Source organism: Nannospalax galili, unplaced genomic scaffold, assembly GCF_000622305.1.
Source record: "Nannospalax galili isolate Female #2095 unplaced genomic scaffold, S.galili_v1.0 scaffold188, whole genome shotgun sequence".
In the NCBI taxonomy this organism is placed as follows: Eukaryota; Metazoa; Chordata; class Mammalia; order Rodentia; family Spalacidae; genus Nannospalax; species Nannospalax galili.
The window spans coordinates 7679489-7689607 of record NW_008360325.1 but is presented as its reverse complement, the minus strand read 5'-3'; the positions used below and the strand labels follow the sequence as shown (position 1 = coordinate 7689607).

Sequence of the window (10119 nt, the reverse complement as noted above, 5' to 3'; positions counted from 1 at the left end):
TCCCAGCACTCGGGAGGCAGAGGCAGGGGGATCCCTGTGAGTTTATGGATCCCTGTGAGTTCAAGGACAGCCTGGTCTACATAGTGAGTTCCAGGACAGCTGGGGCTACAGGGAGACCCTGTCTCAAAAAGACCAAAAAAAAAAGTAACAATGTAAAAGATTTTGTTAAATTGCTAACTCATAGTACTTGGGAGGCAGAGGCAGGTAGATCTCTCTGAGATCGAGACCAGCCAGGTCTACATAGCAAGTGCCTGGCCAGCTGGGGCAACAGGGAGACCCTGTCTTAAAAAGATTCCCCTCCCCCAAATTTCTGAAGTTTTTTTCTGTGTTGCATTTTCTCTAGAAATATATTTGATCGGAGTTCTTAGGCTTATTTTGATACTGGGTGTACTAACAAAAGTTAAAGTTTTTGGGGAAAGAGGAGAAATAATTTCTTTTTGGTCACTTGCTTTCAGATACTTTCTATTGTGAAGCAAAAGGTCTTTTGAAAGTAAAAATTGGGAGCTGGGCCTGGTGGCACCTGCCTGTAGTCTTAGCATTCTGGAGGTTGAAGCAGGAGGATGGCAAGTTATGACCAGCTGGCTGCACTGAGAGCCAGTCTCAGAAGAAAGCACAAGTTTGGGGGCTGTGGCAAGGAACCAGCTGTTTAAAGATTACTAAAGTAGTTTTTCTAGTCATATTGAATAGTTTCACTTTGTGGGTTTTGGCAGTAAAGTAAATGTTTCCAATTCCATTTTTAGTCCAGTTACAACGCAGGGATCACAACAAGCTCAGCCACAGCAGAGGCACTATGGCATCACCTCTCCTATCAGCCTAGCAGCCCCCAAGGAGACTGACTGCCTGCTTACACAGAAGCTCATTGAAACTCTGAAACCCTTTGGGGTTTTTGAAGAGGAAGAGGAATTGCAGCGCAGGTAAATAGATGCACATGTTGATTTTGCTGTGTTTATAATGAAATTAATTGGAGACTTTCTCTACTTAGTAGGACAGGTCACTCAATCTGTGTGCTTGCTTCAGACAAAATACTTAGTAGAGAGAACTTTTTTCTATACTTAGTAGAGAGAACTTTTTTCTACAGAGTGTTTTGTTCCCTAAATTTTAACTTTTGTGGGCGGAAGGATGGATGGTAGTGTGTACACTCCTGGGGCTTGAGCAGAGGGCCTTGCACATTCTAGTCAAGTGCTGAGCTGTCCTTAGCCCATTTGAAATTTCTGGTGACTTTTGGTTTTAATCCAGGATTGTTGGGAAAAAAGAAAATTCTTTAAGCAGTGTAGCAGTGCCAGTGTATAACTACCTTAAGTTCTGATCTCTTAAAAAAAAGTGTGAATTTTTGCCGGGCGTGGTGGCGCACGCCTGTAGTCCCAACACTTGGGAGGCAGAGGCAGGTGGATCTCTGTGAGTTCAAGGCCACCCTGGTCTACATAGTGAGTTCCAGGACAGCTGGGGCTACAGGGAGACCCTGCTTCAAAAAGACAAAAAAAAAAAAAAAGAGTGAATTTTGAGACGGTTTGTGGTGGTGCACGCCTTTAATCCTTAGCCTTCCAGAGACAGAGGCAGAAGAGCTTTGAGTTCAGGCCATCCAGGGCTGCATAGTGAGACCCCCCCCCCCCAAAAAAAAAAAAAGTTTGTTTGTTTGTTTTTTTAAAGTCAGGTATCATAATCCCACATGCCTATAATCCCAGCACTGGGGAGATTAAGGGAGGAGGATTTTGAGTTCAAGGCCAGTCTGGGCTGTGTAGGAAGACCATCTCAAAAAACAAGGAAAGATTAGGAAGCCACTTATTTATAACTGTTTTCCATTTAATCCGTAATGAATAATAGGCAACTTGATAAAATGCTTTATCAACAGGATTTTAATTTTGGGAAAATTAAATAACTTGGTGAAAGAGTGGATACGAGAAATCAGTGAAAGCAAGGTAAGGGGACTTTTTTGTATACACAATGGTTTTTCATATGACTTGACTAAGCCCAGCAATTGCCTTATATTTGAATGGATTGAAACTCTTTAATGCTAAGTTCATTTTAGTTTACTGGTAACAGTTGCCAATGTTTTTGTCATTTTGTAAGAAAGAGAAACTGAATTTAGTGCTTTAAAAAATACTTACCTTTTGCTTTTTATTTTTTAATGCTATATATATGTATGTATGTGGATGTGTATGTATATGTATTTGTGTGCACACATGTGTGCAGTTGCCCTCGGAGTTATAGGTGGTGGATCACCTGATATAGGTGCTGGGAATCAGTGGAGCTTGGTGGCACACACGTTTAATCCCAGGAGAGGCAGAGGCAGGCAGATCTCTGTGAGTTCAAGGCTAGCCTGGTCTACACAGCATGCTCCAGGCCAGCTGGGGCTTCAGGGAGACCCTGTCTCAGAAAGACCAAAAAAAAAAAAAAGTAGGTGCTAGGAATCAATCTCAGGTCCTCATGTCCTCTGTAAGAGTAGTGCATAGTAGTGCATGCTTTTAAATACTGAGCCATGTCTATCCCTCTTCCCCTTTTTAATTAGTGCTCTCTGGCTATACCAGTTCATAGTTGGACTTAGTAAACTGCTTCCTGCTTCCTTACTTCATTGAAGTCTTTCCCTGATGAGGTAATCCAAGCACTCATGAGGTAGAGGAAGGAGGATTGAGTTTCAGGCCAGCCTGGGCTACATAATGAGCCCATGTATCTAACAAATAATAAAAGTGGTTGGAAATGTTGATTATATTCTTAACATGCTCCAGGACTGAATTTGTCTGTAGCAATACACACACACGTACCATAATTGAGAATCTTAACTTTTTATTTTATTTTAATATTTCATTTATTTTAATTTTATGTGTATGAGTGCATTGCCTACATGTATGTGAGTGCACTCGTGTCATGCAATGCCTTGGAGTTCAGAAGAGGGCTTTGGATTCCCCTGGAACTGGAGTTAAGGACAGTTTGTAGCTGCCATGTAGGTGCTGGGAATCAAACCTGGTCCTCTACAAGAGCAGTCAGTGCTTTTAACCGCTGAGCCATCTCTCCAGCTCCTTAACTAACTTTTTAAAAAAATATTTAATTGAACCTGGGTCCTCTGGAGAGAGCAGTCAATATTCTTTAGCTGCTGAGCCATTACTCTAGCCCTAGAGAATCTTCACTAACTTTTAAGAAATCCTGTAATGGTTTGTTTTTTGGTTTTTGTGTTTCATTACTACACTCTCTTATTCAGTGTATGACAGTGTCTGGGCTCATACTGCTTTTACTGTAAATACTCACACAGTGAATCCATGAGTAGGCTTCTGGTAAGGAGTGTGCTCTTAGACCTTCGTGGAATTCTTTACCCATATTCAAAAATACCTCAAATGTTGGTAATTTTTGCACCATAATAGAAAATGCATGTTTATAAATGCAGCTGAGAAATTGATACAGAACCAAGGGAAGAAGAAAACCTCCTAAGACAAGGAGAGGCATGATTAACTTAGGGGGAAAAACCAAGTTCTTTGGTTTTAGCTAGTTTAGTTATTTGGCTTTTATAAAACATTAATATGTTAAACATAATATATGTATTAACTCATTAAAAATTGAGCAACTGGATATTCTAAATGGAGGTCTTTGTCCCATGTGTTTCTTACTAATAGAATTTTTGATAGAAAATGTGAGGTTTTGGAAAGGTAAGTTTTATGAGCTTAATAAAAGTTGTCTAAACTGGGAATTTTAAAATCATTTATTGAAGTTGTATTATTTGTGTCTAGGAAACATAAGTTGGCTTTAAGAGCCTTTCCTAGATGCTTAAGTTAAAAAAACTCTCATTAAGTAGACAAAGCACCCTTTTTTTTTAAAAATCTTTTTGAGACAGGGTCGCCCTGTAGCCCCAGCTGGCCTTAACTCACTACGTAGACCAGGCTAGCCTTGAACTCAAAGAGATCCACCTGCCTCTGCCTCCAAGTGCTAGGACTACAGGCATGGGCCACCACGCCCGGCTCAAAGCACACTTTTTAAAAATTGTTTTTTCAAATTTGCTTAGTTTTTATTTTATATCTATTTTTCTTTTCTTTTTTTTTTTTTGACAGGGTCTCTGTAGCTCCAGCTGGCCTGGAACTCGCTCTGTAGACCAGGCTGGTCTTGACAACCTCACAGAGATCTACGTCTGCCTCCAGAGTACTGGGATTAAAGGCCTGTGCCACCATGCCTGGTTTAGAACTTCTAATTTTTTAAATTGTGAAACCAGAACGCTCTCTTGCTGGCAGTGTTTTGAGACAGGGTTTCATATTAGCCCAGGCTGGGCTCTAGAGTGTTTGGATTATATAGGCCAGAGCTGAAATTATAGGATGTGCCACCATACCTGGCATCACTGGCATTTTTTTTCCCCTTCCCTTCCAGATACTTGGGAAGTTTCTTGAACCAGTAGCTCTTTATTCTTTTTTATTTTTATTTTTTAATTTAGCATTAATTTATTTATTTTTGGTCTTTAAAAATTTTTTTTTTTAATTTTAATTTATGTGTGTCTATTGCCTGCATGTAGGTAAGTGTACCTGTGTCGTGCAGTGCCCGTGGAGGTCAGAACAGGCTGTTGGCTCCCCTGGGGCTGGAATTAATAAGCTGTTAGCTGCCATGTGGGTGCTGGGATTCAAACCCGTCTTCTGCAAGAACAACCAGTGTTCTTAACCGCTGAGCCATCTCTCCAGCCCCTTTAAAAATATTTTTTATTGAATTTTTGTGTATTTCATATAAAACATCTTAATCATGTTTATATTTTTGCTCTTTTTGAGGCAGGGTCTGTCTATAGCCCTGGCAAGCCTGGAACTCACCATGTAGACCAGACTGGCTTCACTCTGATGGATCCCTCTGCCTCTGCCTTCTGAGTGCTGGGATTAAAGATGTGTGCTACCCCACCCGGCTCTTTATTTTTCATTTTAGTAAGCTTATAAAATAAAGGGTTGTTTTGATATTTAAAAATATTTTAACTTTGTTATTTTTTAACCATGTGTACATTGTATGGTCCTTTTCAGAAAGTCCTTGCTTATGCCTATATCTTGAAGTATTCTCTTTTCTTCTGGCAGTTTCAGAGTTTGAGGTATTCTGTTAAGGCCTTTGGATTGGTTCCTGCACACTGTGAGAAGGGGTCCAGGTTCATTATTGTACATGTGATTACCCTCTTTTCCCAGCACCGTTTGTTGAAGAGACTTGTTTTTTCTTCAATCTTTGTTTTTGACACCTTTGTCAAACCAGGAGGCTGACCATCTACATGTGTTTGGATTGATGGCAGACCTGTCATCTGGGCTTCATAATGTCCCTTTTCGTGAAGACTAAGGACAGTACCATTTATTATTGCCAGTATAGTGTTCTTGTTTATTTTTGTTATTCATAGTTAGTTCAAAGTTCCTCCCATAGGTTACTATCCATACCTAAATAAATACTAGCAAGTCTATGAAAGGACAGTTGGAATTCCCAAAAGCATTCGTTTTTGTGGCAGCACTGGTTCAATAATACGCCTTTCTGATATGATACCAGCAACTATTAAAATAAGGTGAGCACTTGGGAGGCAGAGGCAGGCGGATCTTCGAGTTCAAGGCCAGCCTAATCTACATAGTGAGTTCCAGGCAAGCTGGGGCTACAGGGAGACCCTGCTTCAAAAAGACTGAAGTGCGGGGTTGGGGAGTGAATGTAGCTGTGTGAATCTATTTCTGGGACCTCTGTTGAGTTCTGTTGCTTTATTTTTTTATTTATTTTTTTGGTCTTTTTGAGCCAGGGTCTCCCTGTAGCGCCCCAGCTGTCGTGGATTCACTATGTAGACCAAGCTGGCCTTGAACTCACAGAGATCCACCTGCCTCTGCCTCCCAGGTGCTGGGATTAAAGGCGTGCGCCACCACACCCCATGCTTTATTTTTTTAGCATCAGTTCTGTACTGTTTATTTTCTCGCTAGCTCTATTAAACATGAAGTCAGGTATCATAAAGCCTCCGGCATGGCTCTTTCTGTTTAGGATTGCTCAACCTTTTCTGGATTTTTTGTGCCTCCATTTAAAAAATTTTTTTCCTTTAATTCTGTGAGGAGTGTAATTGGAATTTTCATGGGATTCCATTGAATCTGTAGACCACTGTTTGGTAATAGAGCCCTGTTCGCAGTATTCTGCCCAATCCGTGAGCATGGAAATTCTTTTGTTTATTGAGGCATGGTCTCCATATATAGTTCAGGCTGGCCTCAGATTTTCAGTGATACTTCTGCCTCAGCCTCCCAGGTATTAGGATTACAAGTGTCACACACCATGCCCCAGCTACATGCTCAGTGCCCAGATCATTTTTGTATGTGCTATGCTGCTCTCATCCTCTCCTGTTCCATGTGTGCCCTCTTTTCACCCTCATCCCTTCACTTGTGATAACCAAAAAGTGCTCTGGATATTGCCATATGTTCCCCAGTGGGAGTAATTATTTCTTGTCCAGAACTACTCATTTATTATATAGTTAGATTAATTTTAATGTTTGGGGGGACAGATACCTAGAATTGGAATTTTGCCAAAGTGGTTAGTTTGCTATCTACTATTCTTAGAACTTAAATGATTTTGTGGGTCTTTAGAGAGGGCTTGGGTAGTTAAGGGTGCTCGTTACTCTTCCAGAGGACTGAAGTTCCCAACACCCACATCGTCACGTGACTCATACCTGTAACTTAGGCTCCAGGGAATTCAGTCCCCTCTGTAGACATTGCACAATGACACAGACATGTACACTAAAAAATAAAATGAATCTTAAAAAAAAAAAGATTTCTCAATTGAAGGGACCCCCCTCCTCCTTTTCTAATTTGTTCCCCAGGTGTGGTGGCACACGTTTAGTCTTAGTACTGTGGAGGCAGAGACGGGTGTTTCTGTGAGATCCAGGCCAGCCGAGGCTACAGGGAGACCTTGTCTCAAAAAACAAAACAAGTGTCCTGTTTGAGTGTACATGGTGATCTTTATAACCAGGGCCTTTAAGCCCCAGTGTAGTACTTGAGCTACTGGGGTATATTCCGGAACAAGAGCCGGAGTCTCCTGTCACTCCCTGCTGCATTAGTCAGGCTCACAAGTATCCCTTTTAGTGGGTCCCAGAAGTTAACACTTGCAAGCAATTTGGGTCTTCACCAAAAATTCTTTATGAAAATTGGCAAAAAATGGTTTGAATTTCAGATTAGAGTGAGTGATAAAGGGCAACACTAACAGGTAAATGTTTGGACGTTCTCTATAAATTTGTACTGTAATCTTGCTTTGATTTGTTTGGTTTCTTTTTTCTTTTTTTAAATTTTATATGTATGAGTGTATTGACCTGCATGTATGTAAGTGCACCTGTGTTGTGCAATGCCCACGGAGGTCAGAAGAGGACATTAGATACTAGAACTGGAGTTAGAAATAGTTGTTGGCTGCCATGTGGGTCCTGGGGAACTGAACCTGGATCCTCTGTAAGAACAGCCAGTGCTCTTAATTGCTGAGCCATCTCTCTCTTTAGTTCCTCAGTGCCACCCCCTCCACCCCCCACCCCCCTTTTCGAGATAAGGTTTGGTTATGTTCCCTCCGCTGGCCTGGCTCCCAAGTAGCTGGGGCTCAGGTATGTGCCACTGTGCCTTCTTTTTTTCTTTTGTTTAGAGTACAGTATCCAGAATAAGTTTTTTAAAATTATTTAATAAACATATACTTAGAGCATTGACATATTCAATAACAGTTTTCTGAGCTAGGATGCATCTCTTACAAAATTGGCTGTACATTTTTAGAATAAATTTTTATAACTATCACTTGTGAGGCTGAGGAAAGTGTTTGACATTGAGGCCAGCCTGTCTATACATCAGACCTTATCTCAAAAACAAAAACAAATAACGACAAAAAATAAACTTAAATACCCCAGAAATAAATGAATAAAGTTGTAGTATCATTTAAAGTTGTTTCCTTGGTGCTTTACTGACAACCATTGTTTTGTTCAACAGAATCTTCCACAATCTGTAATTGAAAATGTTGGAGGAAAAATTTTTACATTTGGATCTTACAGACTAGGAGTACATACAAAAGGTAAATATTATTTTTTTCATCTTGAGCTAATAAGATTTCTTTCCTAAATGGTGATTGTGTTGTGAAGCGTACACACAGGCTTGGCAAGCATGGAAGTGAGTATACTCTCAGGAGTCTAGGTTTGTGAAGAAAGGTCTGAGGATGTCTTCGTACCTGAATGCATTGTGGTGTAAGAGCATGTGAAGTAGCAGCAGCTCAGTGGTCCATTAAACTTGGCCACGTTGTGAGGACTGGATAGGCACGTGGCTGGTGCTGCTGTGGTGGGAGAACAATTTCCATTTTACTGGGACAGTTGTGGTCTCTGTTTTTCATTTTTTTTTTTTTTTTCCACATGAGGATAATCCCTGTAAGTTAGAAGGTAAAAGAATGAAGGTTTTAAGAAAGTCTTGCCATTTTCTTGTCCTCATATCTTTATTATAGACAAATTGTAAAGAAATTGTAACAGAAGCAGCTATATTCATGGCCAGGGATAATCACACTGTAGTTTCCTCAACAAATAGAGATAAGAATGTCACCATCCAGGGCTAGAGAAGAGGGGTCAAAATAAGTAAATTTTTTAAAAAAGAGAATGTTGCCATGGCAAAGAACATTTTTATTTAGAAAACTAAGCTCTTAATAGTAAGCATCTTATTTATTATTCAAGTCATTTCTCAGATTCTCACAATTAGGGGTCAGAGACTTAGACAGTGGCAGACAGAAGCAGTAGATAAGGTGCAGGTGGAGTAGGCCAGGCTCTTAAACTATTAAATGTCTGGCCTATTTTATTTTATTACTCTTTTATTAAAATATTTTACTTTTTTTTTTTTTTTATTATTTGTATGAGTATATGTAAGTGCATCTGTGTTGTACAGTGTCCACAGAGGTCAGAAGAGCATCAAGTTTCCCTGGAACTCCAGATATGGATGGTTGTTAGCCGCCATGTGGGTGCTGGGAATCGAACTCAGTCCTCTGCAAGAGGAGCCAGTGCTCTTAACCACTAAGCCATCTCTCCAGTCCCAGTACGTTTATTCTTGATGAGTTTGTCCTGTGTGTCTTGTAGTGCCCCAGCTTACTTTCTTGGATATGATCAGTAGTCTTCAGAGTAGAACCCCTGTCTCTCATCTTTTAGAAAAATGAATAATTCCACATAGATATCTGTCTCTGTCTCTCTCAATCCCAGTTTTCAGTTTTAACCCTCCTTTTCAGTAGGGGAGCCAGTAAACACCAGTGAGGAAATGTGTAAAGGGAAACCTTTTAATTAACGAGCACAGCTGAGACAAATGACATGGAAACACTGGCGGTGCTGCTCTTCAGCAGGGCCCTCTCCCCACCAGGAGAGCCTTTGGTCATCTCTTTGGACTTCGTGTTTACTTAAGCTACCTGACTGTAGTATGCTTGAATTAAAGCCATACCCTACCAGTTAGCATTACCTTCCCCTCTTGACTGGTAGTATTTGTTAAGGGGGACAGTTTTAGAGAGCTTGCCCAGTATAATGTTAAATGGATTTTTAACATTAAATACTATTGTGATACAAGATAATTTTCTTATAATACTGAGTGATGGTTAATTTTTTTTTTTAGGTGCTGATATTGATGCGTTGTGTGTTGCACCAAGACATGTTGATCGAAGTGACTTTTTCACCTCATTCTATGATAAGTTGAAATTACAGGAAGAAGTAAAAGACTTAAGAGTATGTAAATATTTGGGGCAAAAGAGGAGACTTATAAAAATGTTATTTAGTCATTTGAGTGAAATTTATGGTGCACGTAGATATTCCTTCATTGAGCTGTTGTAATTTGCCAGGTCATTCTAAACACTTAGCATGTATTTGCCCTTTATAGTTTACCACAAACTTAGAGTCATAACTCTGTAAATCCCTTAGAAGTTAGGAATAGAGACTAAATAATAATCTACCAACACATGACAAAAATGAAGGATTTTGAACCCTAAGGCTTAGAGCCTTAAAGCAGGTAGCTAAAAATTTACTTGTATCAGACATTTGGCTAAGTTACAGTGAAACAATTTCAGTGTCACATTTTAAAAAATCAGTAAACATAGCCAGCATAGTGCATGTCTGTAATCCCAGCACATGGGAGGTAGAGTCAGGAGAATAAGAAATTCAAGGTATCCTCAGCCGTGTTGGTGGGTTTG

General features: G+C 40.1%; 1 protein-coding gene across 2 annotated transcripts in view; it reads left to right on the top strand.

Moving 5' to 3' along the window:
* Papola (poly(A) polymerase alpha) overlaps positions 1-10119 on the top strand; it is a 61550-nt gene that overhangs the window by 16779 nt on the left and 34652 nt on the right. For both annotated transcript variants that reach the window (XM_029559954.1, XM_008825651.3), the window contains exons 2-5: positions 741-914; positions 1850-1916; positions 7908-7989; positions 9549-9658. In XM_029559954.1, the coding sequence (XP_029415814.1) occupies positions 741-914; positions 1850-1916; positions 7908-7989; positions 9549-9658 (433 nt within the window). The remainder of the gene's footprint in view (positions 1-740; positions 915-1849; positions 1917-7907; positions 7990-9548; positions 9659-10119) is intronic.